An 18691-nucleotide genomic window follows, 5' to 3' on the forward strand; every position below is an offset into this window, starting at 1 on the left:
AACCAGTCCATGCCAAACATAATCCCAAACTAAACTAGTCCCACCTGCCTGCTCCTGCCCCATATCTCTCCCAAACTTTTCCTATTCATGTATCTATCCAAATACCTTTTAAATGTTGCAACTGTACCAGCATCCATCACTTTCTTAGAAGGTTCCTTCCACATGTGAACCACACTCTAGGTAAAAATTTAAAATTTCTCTCATCTCACCTTAAAAATGTGTCCCCTAGTCTTGAAATCCCCCTCACAGGGAAAAGACAACTACTATTCATTGTTACAGTTAAATCTGCAACTGAGATTTGAGTTGCACTAAAATAGGTCATAACTACCAGGTCAATATCATTCAGCTCTGTGTATGCAAGATGGAACACATTAGATTAGATTCCCTACAGTATGGAAACAGGCCCTTCGACCCAACAAGTCCACACCGACCCTCCGAAGAGTAGCCCACCCAGATCCATTCCCCTGCCCAATATATACCCCTAACACTATGGGCAATTTAGCAAGGCCAATTCACCTGACCTGCACATCTTTGGACTGTGGGAGGAAAACGGAGCATCCAGAGGAAACCTGCGCAGACATGGGGAGAATGTGCAAACTCCACACAGACAGTTGCCTGAGGTGGGAATCAAACCCAGGCCCCTGGCGCTGTGAGGCAGCAGTGCTAACTGCTGAGCCACCGTGCCACCCTTATGTTATGACCTTGTCAGTCTGTGGAAGGTATGTTTAGGGTGATGGCTTCTTTGTGTGTCCAAGTGAGTCTTTTCTAAAAAGAAATTGAAGAAATGTTTTTGTTGCAAACTTACTCCTATTCCGTTGTGCCAATTTAAATACTGTGTGGTGTCTAAGAAATTAATACTTTATTTGAGTGTTAAGCATTTAAGTTTTAATGACATGTTGATAATTACGAAGGACATTGATGAACTCTTCTCATTTTGCCTCTGCATTAGAGTTCAAATACTGCACATATTAACATACATACAGAAGTTATTGCTACCATGTGAACGCATCACTCATACAAGTTAGTGACAACAAAGAATTAACCTCTTAAAACTAAAAGGTAGCCTACAAAAGTATTTTTAAAAATGCTTTAGAAAATCCCAGGAACCCTAAAACAATAGTTGTGCCATATCAGAGTGTAGTCCAAGCTAGCTGAGCTGTTGGGTCAGTGACTTAAATACTTAGGCAAAGAATTTTGGATTTAACCACGAATTCTGCCCCTAACAGCCAGTGACTGGGTTTCCCAAGCTCTGTGGAAGTCACCAGGGACGACACAGAAAGACCACACAAGAGAGTCATTATTCAATATTTGTGAACAGTGAAGTGTAATAGTTGCTGACCTGCCTATGGGAAAGGCCTCTGCTCAGAGATCCTGAATTCACTGTTTCATGTGTGACTTTCATTTTTTTCTGCAGTTATTTCACCTCGCTTTAACTCACCATGATCTGACCTTTCCTGCTATCAATCTTCACTGCAGCATTTGGAGACTTCTGTAGCTGAAGCAGAGACAGCTGATAGAGAACAAGGGAAGCAATTGCATCAACACCAGCAGCAGAAGGAGCAGCAACAACGCCAACAAAATTTACACTTCTAACAGGGCAGAAGGAATGAACACAGATCTCGAGCTTGAAGGAGATGCTAACCCCAGTAGAAGGTATACAGGCCTTGGGTCATCTTTCTTGACATGACACAGTCACAGAGGGACAGAAGGCTCAGACTTCTGTAGCAGGTTCCTGTTGATATTTGCCATCTCCTGGAATAGGCAACTCTCCAAGATGGCTAGGCAACTTTGCATTGCCAGTGCCTGTCAAGGTCACTATTTTCCTAATTTCTTTACCTCTGGCTTCTTCCTGGATCCACTGGTGATGAGGAGCATGGATAGGATAAATAGACACAGTCTTTTCCCTGGGCGGGGGGGTCCAGAACTAGAGGGCATAGGTTTAGGGTGAGAGGGGAAAGATATAAAAGAGACCTAAGGGGCAACTTTTTCACGTGCATGGAATGTGCTGCCAGAGGAAGTGGTGGAGGCTGGTACAATTGCAACATTTAAAAGGCATCTGGATGGGTATATGAGTAGAAAGGGTTTGGAGGGATATGGGCCAAATGCTGGCAGGTGGGACGAGATTGGGTTGGGATATCTGGTCGGCATGGACGAGTTGGACCGAAGGGTCTGTTTCCGTGCTGTACATCTCTATGACTCTAAGTGTTTCTTCCAGGTCTCTCATGCAATGTTTACCAAAGTCACCTATTGCATCTGATTTCTCTCCCCAGATGCTGCCAGCCGTGTTGAACTTTTCCAGCAATTTCTTGTTTTTTTGTTTCTGATTTACAGTATCTGCAGTTTCTTCAGATTTTATTGCATCAACTTTGACACAAAAGTCATGCACAGAGGGCTCTCACATTTGCTGTTGGTACAGGTGCAGGCAGATGTAGAATTTACACATTAGGCAATCAAATTGCCTCATGTATTTACCAGTTGGAAAGGATTCTGCTCCCTCAATGTCCAACCCCTATATGATCACCAGAATGTTTTTGTACTTGTCTATGCAAAAATATCCTGGAAGCTATTGAGATTTCTTCATTTCATGCCAGTCACATCTCTTAGAGATTCTCACATCTCCAACAGAGTCAACTCCTCAGAGACCAGAGCTATCCTTTAAGAGCATATCTCACAATAAAAGTGAGGAACCTTACCATGGATGCAGAGCAAAGATATGCTAAGAATCACATAAGCACACAGGTCATCACTGAGCAAACCACTGGGTAAAGTGCATGGACAGATCTGGGCCCCTTCAGTATGTATTAGTAAGGATAGAGGTCGAGAGATTAGATTACATTACAGTGTGGAAACAGGCCCTTCGGCCCAACAAGTCCACACCGACCTGCAACCCACCCATACCCCTAACCTAACACTACGGGCAATTTAGCATGGCCAATTCACCTGACCTGCACATCTTTGGACTGTGGGAGGAAACTAGAGCACCCGGAGGAAACCCACGCAGACACGGGGAGAATGTGCAAACCCCACACAGTCAGTCGTCTGAGGCAGGAGTTGAACCCGGGTCTCTGGTGCTGTGAGGCAGCAGTGCTAACCACTGTGCCACCGTGCTGCTTTGCAGAACATCATGCTATGGACAGGACTTGATCTGTAGAAGCAGGAAGGTGTAGAAAACTTGGCATATTTCTCCGAAGAAGGGAGAGAAGAAGAGGAAGAGGAGGGTCTGGAGGAGAAGCCAAATGTGACCACCGTGAGTCCAGACTCTCACGTGACCCCTGGAGAGCCTTGCAACTGCCTTGTACAGACACAATACAGCTAATCTCAGTGTGCGAGGCCATAATGCACTGTGCTTTCGACCTTATCCTAATACAAATCCCACCCTGAAAAGTCTCATCATGACAGTCAAAGGCTTCTTTTAACTTCCAGCCTGATCATATCATTCACCTCAGGCCGACTGTCAATTTGGAGTTTGTGATGTAACAAAGCTGATGGCAGGAGAATGAAAAGTACAAATAAAATGCATAGTTCATTTCAATAAGAACACACATAGTGCACAATCATTATTATAGACATCCATTATAGGGGGATACTCATTATATAGAAGTGGACATCAGTGCAATTGACTTAGGCATCATGACACTCATACTAGAGGTGGACTTCTTCACTCTTTCTTCAATGGTGTGGACTGCGTCTGGAAATCCTGTCTGAGATATCCGCATTTTCCATTGCTGCTATAGAGGTGCCTTGTTCATGCATGGCCACTTGGGCTCAACATCTGTATCCAACTGAGCTCTGACTTGAGCACTCTACAACTAATGATAAGGGCCCTCTAATGCCTTTTTTTAATCATTCTTTGATTGGATGGAGATATGGCTGCCTAGTCCAGCGTTTGTGGCCCATCCTTATATGTGGTTGAGATGCCTCTGGTGTACTGCCACCATGAACTGCTGCAGTTGATGTAGTACTGTGAGTCACAATACTGCTTTCAAGAGAGTTCTGGGACTTTGACCCAGCAACTGTGAAGGAACAGTCTGGATGTGGCGTAGCTTGGAGGGGAACATGCAGGTTGTGATGTTCCCACACATCTGCTGTCCTTGTCCAAGGTGGCAGAGGTCATTGGTTTGGAAGGAGTATTGGAGAGCTGGTTGAGTACAATCATGAACATCTTTTAGATTGGTACCCCCTTTCACCATTGTGCTCTGCTGGTGAAGGAATGAATGTTGAAGGTGGTAGATGGGGTGTTGATCAAGTGAGTTGTTTTGTCCGAAATGGTGTCAAGTTTCTTGAGTGTTTCTGGAGCTACAGTCCTCCAGACAAGTAGTGAATTTTCCATTGCACTCCTGACTTATATTGGTTAGATGGTGGACAGCCATTGGGGAAATGAGAGGCAGGTTACTTGCCAGAAAATTATCACCTTTTTATCTAAAGACTGTATTTACACGTACAGTTGAATTCAATTTCTGATCAATGGTCACCCCAGGAGGTTGATATTTGGGAATTTAGTGATGCTCATATCATTTAATGCCAAGGGAAGGTGACTGGATTCTCTCTTGTTGGAGATGGTTATCACCTGGCACTTGCATGATATATATGCTATTTGCCATTCTCAGCCCAAACCTGAACATCATCCAGGCTGTGCTGCATGCATGCAGGCATGGTCAGCTTCAGTATATGAGGGGTTGTGAACGGTACTAACAGTGTGCAGTTATCAACAAAATTCCCAATTTCTGACTTTGTAATGGAGGAAGGTCATTGATGTAACAGCTGAAGGTGATTGGGCTGAACCCAGAGGAGTTCCTGCAGATGCCCTGGGGCTGAGTTGATTGACCTTTAACACCCACAACCACCTTTTTTTTGAGCTAGTCTGACTCTGACCTGTTTTCTTCCGGATTACCATTGATTTCAGTCTTGCTCGAGCTTCTTGTGGCCACATTTAGGAAAAAGGCTGCAACAAAAACACAAGTTGCTGGAAAAGCTCAGCAAGTCTGGCAGCATCAGCGAAGAGCAATCAAAGTTAACATTCCGGCCCCTTCCTCAGAACGCATGTAAAAGGCTGTCTTCAGTTTAACTTTTTATCCATATTTGGACTATGACTCTAATGAGATCAAAAATTAAGTGGTACTGATAAAACTGACCAAGCGTCTGGAGAATGATGAGTGACTGTCACTTAACAGCACTGTCGACAATGACTTACAACACTTTGTGGATGATCAAGATAGGGTGGTGATTTGTTTCCAATCCCGGATGCTGCTCTTCTCTCTTTTCAACTTAGATCTTTCGTTCAACTTTTCAATGTTAATTTGCAGTATGAATACTCTTCCTCTCTCACACAGCTGTCGAAGTTGGACTGGACCCTCTCATAAAGAGAAAAGAATGTCAAAACCAAAACAATCTTTCCATTAGCATACCAGTCATGAAACTTAATATGAAATGAAGAAGCGAAAATGATGGAGATCTGAAACAAAGAGAACAAAAATTGCTTAGAGACTCAGTAAATCTGGCAGCATCTGTAGGGAGTCAACAAAGTTAACTTGAGTCCAGTAAACCTTCGAGTCAATCCTGCTTTCTCTCCACAGATGCTGCCAGACCTGCTGAATTTCTTCAGCAAGCTTGGTTTTTGTTTTATTTTATTCATGAAATTTATGTTGGTTCAATTTAAAGCTGAAAATGTGTTGCTGGAAAAGCACAGCAGGTCAGGCAGCATCCAAGGAACAGGAGAATCGACGTTTCGGGCTTTTCCAGCAACACATTTTCAGCTCTGATCTCCAGCATCGGCAGTCCTCACTTTCTCCTCAATTTAAAGCTGTGTTAAATTAGATTAGATACCCCACAGTTCGGAAACAGGCGCTTTAGCCCATCGAGTCCACACCAACCCTCTAAAGAGCAACCACCCAGATCCATTTCCCCACCCCTGACTAATGCACCTAACACTATGGGCAATTTAGCATGGCCAATCCAGCTGGCCTGCACACCTTTGGATTGTGGGAGGAAACCCACTCAGACACTGGGATAATGTACAAACTTGACAGAGACAGTCGCCTGAGGTGGGGAATCGACCCTGGGTCCTTGGTGCTGTGAGGCAGCAGTGCTAACCACTGAACCACCCTATGATATTAGACAGCCACAAAATGTATCCTAGATTCAATTAATCTCATTAAACAGATGCTTCCATGAGATTTGTAAGACGTCTATCTTTGAACATGCAAGACATTACAACTCGTTAATGAAACTGGATTGCAACCTTAAAGTTGAAGCCAGCCCTCTTAGGAATCCAGCCATATTTTCAATATATTCCTCCCTTCTTGAAAATCATTTATTTCATTCCAGTAATCCAACTAATTTGGAACATTTTAGTCGTTGTTGGTGATCCCTGACAGTGCCCTCCAGCTGTGCAAACCCCACCTTGTTAAGGGACTCTCTCATTATGGAAAAAGCGCTGTGTGACTCTGACCACTGTGACTGTCAAATAAACTGACTGTGAGACATGCGACTGAAATTGACTTCATTTTGCATTCACGAAGGGGCAGAACCAATACAGTCCTCCGGACACATTCGCGAAGATTTCTCAACAGTACCGAAAAAAGGCATTTTCTCTCCTCTCCCGTTTGTCATCGCCCTGAGATCGTTTGCCAGCCGGCAAGTTACCTCAAGTAACCCACCCTGCCACCTCACCTATTCAACTGCCCAGTCTTTGGACTGGAAATGAGCTGTCGCCATTTCCGGGTTTAACACATTCGGTGTTGGCAAGGGCTGGTCAGAAAATGATTCAGTTCTTTGTGGAGAGGGACGGCTAGGTCTCTCTCGCTGTTTGCTTAAGAGGTTGCTTAAGACAGCAGTCTCTCAGAGAAAGCTCAGCGGGGCGGAAAATGAGTGGGAAAATGTTTATGTCTGACTGAGCGAGAGCCCTGATTACATGAACCTCATCCCGAAACGGAGAGCGAAAAATCAACTCCAAATGACATTCAATGAAATTCAAACAGGTGACTCCGGTTCCAGAAAGCAACTAAAACACAAAGCGGAACCAATGTGCTCGAAACAGACAAATTTTAATGATCTGAAAGAGTTAACAGCCTTTATCTTTTTAATTTTTGAAAAAAAAGATTTTCCTTTGGGAATTGAGGTTCAAAGATCCTCCCATTTTACGTCAGAAAGTTAAGAGTTTGGATTCGGGAACAGGGTTGAAAATCGGCTGAATCTGTGCCCTCGTAGTTACTTAGGGGCCGGTAGCGATAGACAGGACAGTGTGTCCCAGGCCGGTGCAGTCTAACACACACACACACACACAAACACACAGAAGCAGGAGACAGACCTCTGCCCGGGACTGGCCGTGTGGATGTGCGAGATTTCCTTCAGTGATGCTCCTCTCTCTCAGCCTGTCTCTCCGCCCAGCTCTGGGATAGCAGCGACCGGGAGCGTTAGGTGGCCCCACGGCTGTGCCAGGCTGCACCCACACCAGCATACCACCGCGAAAGGACCAAGGGACAGGGGTGCCATGTTACACTTCGCCCTGGACATCAAGGAACAGGGCAGACCCTCCTGCCCGGGTGTATAGCAAAAGGACACGCGGCTTCCTACATCAATATTGGAGTGTCTCTCTCTCTCTGTCTCAATCCCAGACACCAATTCAAGTGCCAAGCTCTGCTTATCCCCCGAGGATCAGCAGTGCCACACTCTCTCCCAGACACCGGTACAACGGGTCTGCTCAGCAAAGTGGGTTGAGGAGTGCCACTCTCTCTCCGCCTGAGTCTCGGACAAGGTCAGACTGTCTACAAAGGACCAGGAGTGAGTTCCTCTCTCTCAGACACCAACACTGAGTGGTCGACTTCACAGCCGGGGGAACAGAAGTGCCAATCTCTCTCGCCCTGACACCACTAAAGTGCCTGCCACACTCTCTCCCAGACATCACGGCAAACTCTACCCGTCTGCACAGGACCAGGAGTGAGTTGCTCTCTCCCAGACACCAAGACTGAGTGTTCTGCTTAGTAACTGGAGGACAGAAGTGCCCATCTCTCTCTCTCTCTCTCACAGTCTCGCCCAGATCCCACTCCAAAAGGCCAACCCCAACTCAGACTCAAGAGCCCCCAGCCCAGCCCAGCCCAGCCCAGCGCAGGGTGCCTGGTGGGTAAGGCCAGGACTATGCGGCCACAATGTTGGCCAGGAAGAGCATCATCCCGGAGGAGTACGTGCTGGCCCGGATCGCCGCCGAGAACGTGCGGCGTCAGCCCCGGTACACGGCGCGGCCCCGCCAGGCTCGCTTCATCGCCAAGAACGGCTCGTGTAACGCGGCGCACAAGAACATCCGAGAGCAGGGCCGCTTCCTGCAGGATGTCTTCACCACCCTGGTGGACCTCAAGTGGCGCTACACCCTGTTCATCTTCACCATGTCCTTCCTGTGCAGCTGGCTCCTCTTCGCCATGATGTGGTGGCTGCTGGCGTTCGCTCACGGAGACCTGGACCCCCGGCGGCCGAGCACCGCCTCGGAGCCGTGTGTCACCAAAGTGCGCTCCTTCAGCTCCGCGTTCCTGTTCTCCATCGAGGTGCAGGTCACCATCGGCTTCGGCGGCCGCATGATCACCGAGGAGTGTGCGAGCGCCATCGCCGGCCTGATCGTGCAGAACATCTCGGGGCTGATCATCAACGCGGTCATGTTGGGCTGTATCTTCATGAAGACGGCGCAGGCTCACCGCCGGGCGGAGACCCTTATCTTCAGCCGGCACGCCGTCATCTGCCTGAGGAACGGCCGCCTGTGCTTCATGTTCAGGGTGGGCGACCTCAGGAAGAGCATGATCATCAGCGCCTCGGTCAGGATGCAAGTGGTCCGCAGGAGCACCACCGCCGAGGGCGAGCTCCTGCCGCTGCACCAGATCGACATCCCGGTGGACAACCCCCTGGGCAGCGGCAGCATCTTCCTGGTGGCTCCGCTCACCATCAGCCACGTGGTGGACCGCCGCAGCCCGCTCTACGAGATCTCGGCGAGTGACCTGCAGAGCCAGAACCTGGAGGTCATCGTCATCCTCGAGGGGGTGGTGGAGACCACCGGCATCACCACCCAGGCCCGCACCTCCTACATCTCCGAGGAGATCCTCTGGGGTTACCGCTTCGTCCCGGTGGTCACCGAGGAGGACGGCACCTACTCGGTGGACTACTCCAAGTTCGGCAACCGCGTCAAGGTGGCGACCCCGCGCTGCTCCGCCCGGGAGCTCGACGAGAAGCCCTCCATCCTGATCCAGACCCTGCAGAGGAGCGAGCTCTCGCACCAGAACTCGCTGAGGAAGCGCAGCTCCATGAGGAGAAACAACTCCATGAGGAGGAGCACCTCCTCTCTGGTCATCCCCAAGGTCCAGTTCTTCACCCCCACCGACTCCGGGCCCGAAGCGAACGAGAACTGAGCTCATGGTGGGTGGCTCTGACTGCCCGGAGCATCACTTTTCCCCTCCCCCCCAAAGAGGGGCTGTCCAGATACTGAACGTGCAGACCATTTTTTGTGCCTTTGCTTCACACGGTGTAATTTAACCCCTCGCCACTCTTTCAGCAACAGGCCTGATCTGGAACAAAAACAGAAAGTGCCGGAGAAACTCAGTAGGTCTGTACAGAGAGAGAGAGAGCAAAAGAGTTAACATCTCAAGTCCACTATTCTTTCTCCAGGAACCGTTCTCATGAAGAGTCATACTGGACTTCAGATGTTAACTCTTCCTCTTTCCACACGATGATGCCAGGCATGCCAGTTTCTCCAGCATTTTCACTATAGTTCACATTTCCAGCATCCATATTATTTTACACTCACCTTATATCTGTGTGCTTGTGAGTCTCCAAGTTGGCATTGACCCATTAGTTAAGTGGCCTATTTTAAAAATGTAAAATGTGATACTCAAGGTATGTTAACAAATGTATGCTGCATACCAAGGTAGCGATGACTTAGTCATTGTCTTAGTACCATAGCATGCAAGTGCTGGGAAATGGGATTAGAGTAGATAGGCACTAAACAAGAAAACCAAAGAACTGCGGATGCTGGAAACTAGAAACACAAATGTTAATACTGCTTTCTCTTCACAAATGCTGCCAGATCTGCTGAGTTTTTCCAGCAATTTCTGTTCGTGTTAAAGGAGATAGGTATTTGATAGCTGGTGCGGACACGATAGACTGAACGGTCACTTTCAGTGCTGTAAAATTCTACGAATTCTATTGGCTAGAATAAAATTGTGCATATAAAATTTGCAGAATTGTTTGTAGCATAAAATTGCAATTAGACTAGTCCAGTTGATTTCTTGTAACAGCAATATCTCCAATAACATAGGCACCTACTGTAATCGAGTTTGGAAGTTCATGCAAAGTTGTGTTTGAAAATGTTCATTGTCCTTTTAATTAATTTGTGTCATGTTTTTGTGTCAGAGGCTGGGTGGGCAATGATATTTACATTCAATTTAATGTTATTCATTCCTTGAAAGTGAATTTCTATAGCATTGGATTTTATTATGTAGTCTCCCTGAAGTTACAATCAGAATGTTGGCTGCAGTCTGCCCCACACTGGAACTACAATGGAACTATAATTTGTTACTCAAGTGAGCATTCCAGGATGTGAGGTGATTTATTCACTGAGTTCCTCTTTCAAAAGCTACCAAGTTTAAATGTTAAAGTGCAGACTTTGTTATCTATGCACATTAAATCATTTCAGCTCAGCTTTAATGTGACAAAGAATTCAAGTATGAATTTGTACTGCATTTCTCCTTTCAACCAGAAATGATGATATGTTAAGGTCACTCCCTGTCAGAGAAGTTCTAGTCCATGATCCTAATATTTTAACTGCTGATTGTTGGAAATCTAGTGGCTGTCTAGAAGAAGCTTCTTTCTATAGAAGATGACAGTTAATGTTACATATGGGTCATGCAATCTGCTGGACTGTTTCAGACAACCTGTGGACGGGAGAGGAGGGTTTGTGTTGTCTAGAGACTCTGCCATAATTTTTTCCCTTTACTAATTCTACAATCTCCATGCAATTACATGGCTATGTGTGTGTTTAGGGAGATGATGTTTTTGTTTATATGTATCTCTCTGTATGTGTATATCTGTGAGTGTGTGTGTGTGGTTGGGATTCAGTTTGAATTTGTACATGTGATAGGTCTGGTTGTGGAGTGTGTGGATCGTGTTTGTATGGATATGTTGGGATTGAGTTTGGATGTGGGTGAATCTATGGATTATATATGGTGTATGCTGTGTGTATTTGAGTGAGGTTACGTGGGCAGTATCTGTGAGTGGAGTTATGTGCAGTGAGGGTTCTGAATATTGGTGTGTGGGGGAGAGTGGGGAGTGTACGTGAGTAGGAATGTAAGAGTGAGAATGCATGAGTGAGAAAGTGAAGATGTGTGGGTGAATGGAGAATGTGTATGTATGGTTGTGTATAGGTGAGTAGGGAATGCATAATGTGTGTATATATAGGTGTGTGTTGGTAAGGGGGAAGCATGTGTGTGAGTGTGAGTGGCTGAATGTGAATGAATTAGGTGTGTTTGGGGTGTGTATGAATTGATAAGTGGATAAATAGGGTGTGTGTGTGGTTTGGGTGTGTGTATGATTCTGTGTCTGAGTGTATATGTATCTATGTGTGTGGATAAGTGGGGTACATGAGTGTGTGTTATATGCATAGGCTGGGTGTGTGCGCGTGTCTCTGTGTGGAATAGTGTGGGTGAGTGCATATGTGTGGGCAGGTTGGGTGTGGGTGATTGTTTATAGTGCGGGGAGAAGGCATTCAGCAAGTGACCATTTATTAGTTCCCCAGTTACCCTGAATATGGGATGGCTTGATAGTCCTGCTTTCCTTTCCTGCACTCCAATTTCCTTTGTTCTCCTGTTAACATCTTCATTAACAAGAGAAGTGATGTAACCCTATTGTCTGAGTAAGCAGGCTTGTGCATTTAAGCACATTCTTTTTTTAAAAGTATTAAATATTGTCTTCAGCCCCCCAGTACAAATTCTGTTCTGCAGAATGCTGGCTCCATCCTTCCCCTGGTAACTGTATGAGGCTGAGCAAAACTGTTCACTATGTTCTGTTCCATTTGAACAGCTTTGAAGTACATATCTGTGCCATCACTAAGACCGCTTACTACCGCTTTTGTAACTTTGACTAACCCCTCCCCTGCTACAAATTTGACAGAACAGCCTTGTTAAGCTTCCCATGTAATAATCTTTGTAAACTCAAGGTCATCCAGATTTTCCTGTTCATGACCTAACTTGCACTAAGTCCTGTCCATTTTGTGCTCACCGATGACATTGGCTCCTGGTTAAGCAGTGTTATGATTTTCAAATTCTATCCTTAAATTCTTTTACTTCCTCAGTTCTCCCCATCTCTGTAACCTGCTGCAACCCTCCAAGATATCTATGCTCCTCTAATCCCAGCTTCTTGGGGATCCCTGATTTTAATTATTTCATCATTGGTGGTTATTTTAAGTTTTTAAGATATCCTTGCATCCAATCTGCAAGGATATATACTTTAAATCTTGAGCTAGCACTGATTCAAAAGGCTGAACGAGAATCAATGATAGTTTGTCATGAAATCTGAGGGGTCAACTATAGCCCACACAATGGGATGATTTGGTTGGGCAAGGATGAGGGTAAGATGGTAGAAAGGAGTTTTATGCCATGGTCTAACCTCCATCATCTTTATGTAGCTTAATCGAAGCACAGGAAGATTAGCTTCCTCCAGCAAGTGGGACTCCACTTTACTTCAGTCACATTCAAGCTACATAAGCAATGCCTTCCCAGCATTTTAAACCCTGGTCCATATGGAACCAATCTGTGTAATGGGAACCCAGTAGAAGTCTGAAGAATGTCGAGAAGAGGTGAGGGATAATTTTTGAAAATTGATTTTCTGCAGAATTCCATAGCAATGGGAGGAGGAGCTATGCCTCTTCCCTCCTGGCTTCTCAGGGATGCCTCACCCTCCTGCATTCGGCTCCCAAAGCCACTGTCTGCAATCTGAAATTTTATTCTAATTCCCTTGGTTCCCAGTGTCCTCAAGCTCCTGACAAGTTTTGTGCTCCAACCCAACAGCCTTGCTTGTTTTAAACCTCTGCCAGATGGAAGACTGTCCTGGGTTATTAAAAATTTAGGTCCAGGAGTTAAAATGACAGCGGCTTCACTCTGCGCTCTCACTATGTTGTGGATTTCCCCCTCAGCTGCACCTTCACAAACATCTTACCAGTTAAAATTACCCCTATGTTTAGATAGAAGGTGGGGTCCATATTTATAGCTCTTGTGTGCCCTGAATTGTAAGCAATGATTTAATATCATTATGAAAATATGGCTCTGTTGAATGCATTTTATGTAAATAAATTTTTACTGGTTCAAACTCTGTGTCCTGTCTTGGTAAAGTACTTTACTCACCTTTTACAATGTCTGAAGTATTCATGTTGTGATATGTGTTATATTTCCAGAGACTGGTGTAAACAGCATTCTCTTTTATGATTTCTACAGTATGTTTTGATTAACTAAATATTGGGCAGAAAAAGCTGTACTCCAGATGATAAAGACCATGATGCCAGCTTATCAGCATGGCTTGATGGCCCTAAACCCCAAGGAAGTATCAAATATACAATCCTGACAATTCTGAGCAGAAAGTAATACCATTTATACTACACAGAGATAGAGTGGTGTAGAGTCAACTTCTTAACTCTCAATATTGACGTTTGTCAGATTAAACAAAAATCTTAATGTATCGTCAATTGCTTCGTAACATTAGAAATATCATTGAAGTTAAATGCTAGTGATCAGAAGTATGCGATTATGCTCAAGTAGGCACAGATGGAGTTCTGTTTCATTTAAAAATTGCTTCACACTATCGTGAACAATGCTGAAAACTTGCATCAGATCCTTGGTCTAATGCCTGCAATAGATCTTCAGGAAACAAGTATAAGGACATTTGATTTTTTAAAAAAAGATTTCATTAATTGTAAACAAAAGCAGAAAATGTTAGAGAAACTCAGCAGACCTTACAGCAACTGTGGAGAGAAACAGTTGCTATTTCGAGTCCTATGTGACTCTTGAAGAAAGTTTCTCCAGCATTTCCTTCATGTTTCAGATTTCCAGCATCCGCAGCATTTTGCTTTTGTTTTTTGTAACAGTTTTATTTGATGAAAGTTTCCACTCATGAGTGGCCCAAAGGAAAGTAAAGCATCAACTTCCTCCAGAATCGCTGCCCCTTAGAACCTTAATCTTCGGCTTCTTGGCATTCTCATACTCCCTTCCTCGCACTATTGATGACTATGTTTCAGTTGCCTTGGCTCCACACTCGAATTCTTACCACCCTCTTCTTTGATGCAATCATTAAAACACACAGTGTTTGAGATCTTCCTACAATATTGTTTTTTTATCCTCAGCAGCCATTTTGTGGTTAGATCTCTATGAAGTGACTAAAGAAAAGCATAAATTGTCTTGATTTTGTTTCTGATGTGGAGTGGAAGAAGTATTAGATGTGAACCACCAAATCACAAAGTGAGCTTGGAGAGAACTAACAGTTGATTTTTCACTGTATCGTACTTTATTTAATATTGGCTTAGAAAAAAAATGACGATTTTAAATTTCAGAACCAGTAAAAGTGCCTGTGTGAATAGCAAACAAGCCTCTTAAAAAAGATTGTTTACTGAACTTGAGTGGAAATAAGATTGGTTGCAGTGAAAAATGATTGCTGATTTACTAAGAGATTGATTTCTGGCTATGTGACTAGAATAGATCAATTTAAAACCCTCCTCCATAAGTATTTCTGCAGTTATGATATAGGAGGCATGGAAGAAAAACTTGCATTTATGTAGCACCTGTCACAGCCTCAATACATCCTAAAGTATTATCAAGTATTATAAGTTCTTTTGAAGTATGGTCACAATAATAAGAGGAGAAACATGCTGGAAAATTTATAAGAATTAGGAGCTGGAGTAGGTTTCTACTCACAAAAGTGTAGAAAGGTGAAAGGGGATCTGATTGAAATGTAGAAAATTCTAACTAGGCTGGACAGACTAGATGCAGGGAGAATACTTTCTTTGGTTAGGGAGTCTGGAACCAGGGGTCACAGTCTCAGGATAAGAGGTGGGCCATGTAGGACTGACGAGGAAAAAAATCTTCTCAAATGGAAGTGAACTTATGGAATTCCTCATCACAAAAGGGTGTAGAGACCAAGTTACCGAATATATTGAAGAAAGAGACAGATTATTTTTGGATATTAAAAGCATCTAGCAGTATGGGGAGAAAGTGAGAATATAACATTAAGATGGAGAAACTTTGGTGATCATATTGAATGGTGGAACAGATTCAAAGGGCTAAATTACCTACTCCCGCTCCCTGGTTCTATGTATATCTTACGCCCATTGAGCCATGTCTGATACTCAATGAAATAGTCCAATTGTGGCTTTGACTTCACCTTCAGAAGTGCTTACAACACTCCAGGTATGATAGTACTCAGTGGTAGCACTCCTGTTTCTGAGTCAGACAGTTAAGAGTTTGAGTCCCGCTCCAGATGTTTGACTCATTTCTGCCTGCCCCCATATAAACCCTGATTCCCCTGTGGATTAAAAATCTGTCTAATTCAGCCTCAAATGTATTCAGCCTCCAAACTCTCCACTGCTCTCCGAGGAAAAAAAAGCATTCCAAAGATTTGATTTTTGTAAAGAAAATCCAAAAGCCTGTGAGAGAAGATTTATGAACCTTATGCTTCTCCAGCAATGGGAAAATGGCCAAATTATTTCTGGCATTGATGTGGGTTGAGGGATAAATATTGCCTCAGCAATGACAGAAAACTTCCCTGGTCTTCTTGAAATAATGCCATTTTGTCTCTTACAACTGCCTGACAGGACAAATAGGGCCTTTGTTTAACATCTCACCTGACCTGAAAGAAAGCACTTCCAACAGTGCAACACTTCCTCAGTGCAACACTGACCTGTCAGTCTGGATTATGGAGTCAAACATCTGGACTCAAACTCTTAACTGTCTGACTCAGAAACAGGAGTGCTACCACTGAGTACTATCATACCTGGAGTGTTGTAAGCACTTCTGAAAACAACACCTTCGGAAATATATACTGGGCTTTGGAGAGATGGTGTAGTGTGTCAAAGTTCGCAGATGACACTACAATGAGTAGTAGAACAAAGTGTGCAGAAGACACTGAAAGTCTGCGGAGGGATATAAGTAGGTTAAGTGAGTGGGCAAGAATTGAACAGATGGAGTACAATGTTGGTCAAAATGAGATCGTCTATTTTGGTAGGAATACCAGCAAAATGGACTATTATTTAACTGGCAAAAAATTGCAGCATGCCACTGTGCAGAGGGACCTAGGTGTCCTTGTACATGAATCACAAAAAATGGGTTTGCAGGTGCAGCAGGTTATTAAGAATGGAAAGATTAGCTTCTCTATAGTATGGAAACAGGCCTTTTGGCCCTCCGAAGAGTAACTCACCCAGACCCATTCCCCTTCACTATATTTACCCCTGACTATATACCTAACACTATGGGCAATTTAGCGTGGCCAATTCACCCGACCTGCACATCTTTGGATTGTGGGAGGAAACTGGAGCACTCGGAGGAGGCCCATACTGACACAGAGAGAATGTGTAAATTCCACACAGGCAGTCGCCTAAGGCTGGAATCAAACCCGGGTGCCTGGCACTGTGAGGCAGCAGTGCTAACCACTGAGTCACCATGCCACCCAAATATTGTCCTTCATTGCTGGAGAGATGGAGTTTAAAAACAGGGAGGTTATGCTGCAGCTGCGTAGAGTGCTGGTGAGGCTATACCTGGAGTACTGAGTACAGTTTTGGTCTCCTTACCTGAGAAAGAATAGAAGGGTTGCAGAGGAGGTTCACTAGGTTGATTCTGGAGTTGAGAGCATTGGCATATGAGCAGATTGGACTATATTGGAATTTAGAAGAATTAGGGGCATCTTATAGTAATATATAAAATTATGAAGAGACTAGATAAGGTATAAGCAGACAGCTTGTTTCCACTGGTGGGTGAGACTAGAACTGGGGGTCATAGCCTCAAAATAAGGAGGAGCAAATTTCGGGTTGAGTTGAGGAAGAAATTCTTCACCCAAAAGGTTGTGAATAGAGTTAATATCTTCACCCAAATAGTTGTGAATCTGTAGAATTCCCTGTCTAATGAAGCAGTTGAAGCTACCTGGTTGAATGTTTTTAAGGAGAAAGTGAGGACTGCAGATGCTGGAGATCAGAGCTGAAAATGTGTTGCTGGAAAAGCGCAGCAGGTCAGGCAGCATCCAAGGAACAGGAGAATCGACGTTTCGGGCATCAGCCCTTCTTCAGGAATGAGGAAAGTGTGTCCAGCAGGCTAAGATAAAAGGTAGGGAGGAGGGACTTGGGGGAGGGGGCGTTGGGAATGCAATAGATGGAAGGAGGTCAAGGTGAGGGTGATAGGCTGGAGTGGGGGTGGGGGGCGGAGAGGTCAGGAAGAAGACTGCAGGTTAGGAAGGCGGTGCTGAGTTCGAGGGATTTGACTGAGACAAGGTGGGGGGACGGAAACCCTCCCCCCACCTTGTCTCAGTCAAATCCCTCCCCCCACCTTGTCTCAGTCAAATCCCTCGAACTCAGCACCGCCTTCCTAACCTGCAATCTTTTTCCTGACCTCTCCGCCCCCACCCCACTCCAGCCTATCACCCTCACCTTGACCTCCTTCCACCTATCGCATTCCCAACGCCCCTCCCCCAAGTCCCTCCTCCCTACCTTTTATCTTAGCCTGCTGGACACACTTTCCTCATTCCTGAAGAAGGGCTGATGCCCGAAACGTCGATTCTCCTGTTCCTTGGATGCTGCCTGAATGTTTTTAAGGCAAAGATAGATTTTTGAGCAGTAAAGGAATTAAGGGTTGTGATGAGCAGGTGGAGAGGTGGAGCTGAGTCCATGAAAAGATCATCTATGATCTTAATGAATGACAGAGCAGGCTCGAGAAGCCAGATGGCCTGGTCCTGCTCCTGGTTCTTATGTTCTTAGGAATGTAGCAAGAGATTTACTAGGATGACAACTGGACTCTAAAGATTGAGCTATAAGGAGAGAATTAATAAACTAAAGTTGCACTTTTAGAATTTAAAAATGAAAAAGGTCATTTGATTACAGGTTTCAGGAACAGATAGAGCAGTGGGAGAAATATTACCATGAGTTGAGGTATCTAGGAATAGAGAGAATAGTCTAAACATTTGAGCCATTCCATTCAGGATTGCAATTAGAAGACAGTTCTTGCAAAGAATAGGTTGAAATTTGCAACTCTCACCATGGAAATTAATGCTCAATCAATTGTCAATTTTAAATCTGAGATTGATTGATTGATTTTGATAGTTAAAAGGATTAAGAAATGTGGAGCAAAGATAGGCATGGAGAATTAATGCTATCAGCGTTGATCTCATCTCATTGAATAAAGCAATAGGCTTGAAGGTTGAAATGGACTTGTCCTTTTTTTTGTTTCTATGAGCCAAGAACCAAGAACCAGCTCAGTAGAAACAAGATTCATGCAGCAACTGCAAATAAAGGATAAAGGAAATCAAGTGAAACAGATGTTACAAGAGTTGGAACATCCAATTATTGGTTGCTGCCAGTATCTTACATAAACAAAGAATTAATAGTTGCTTGAAATTTTTATTAGTAGAAATTAAGTATAATTTAGGATCACACTTTCTGTTTTGCCATTTTACTGTTTGTTACACTTACTTCAGT

The 18691-nt window shown here is 44.4% G+C and overlaps 1 protein-coding gene across 1 annotated transcript; it reads left to right on the plus strand.

Annotated features, from left to right (window-relative positions):
• The first annotated feature begins 6568 nt into the window (after nt 1–6568).
• LOC140466732 (ATP-sensitive inward rectifier potassium channel 8-like) lies at nt 6569–13335 on the plus strand. The gene has a single exon (XM_072562264.1). The coding sequence runs from the start codon at nt 8145–8147 to the stop codon at nt 9384–9386; it is 1242 nt and encodes a 413-aa protein (XP_072418365.1). The 5' UTR covers nt 6569–8144; the 3' UTR covers nt 9387–13335.
• The last annotated feature ends 5356 nt before the right edge of the window (nt 13336–18691 follow it).

Source organism: Chiloscyllium punctatum, chromosome 44 (genome assembly GCF_047496795.1).
Source record: "Chiloscyllium punctatum isolate Juve2018m chromosome 44, sChiPun1.3, whole genome shotgun sequence".
Taxonomy (NCBI): Eukaryota; Metazoa; Chordata; class Chondrichthyes; order Orectolobiformes; family Hemiscylliidae; genus Chiloscyllium; species Chiloscyllium punctatum.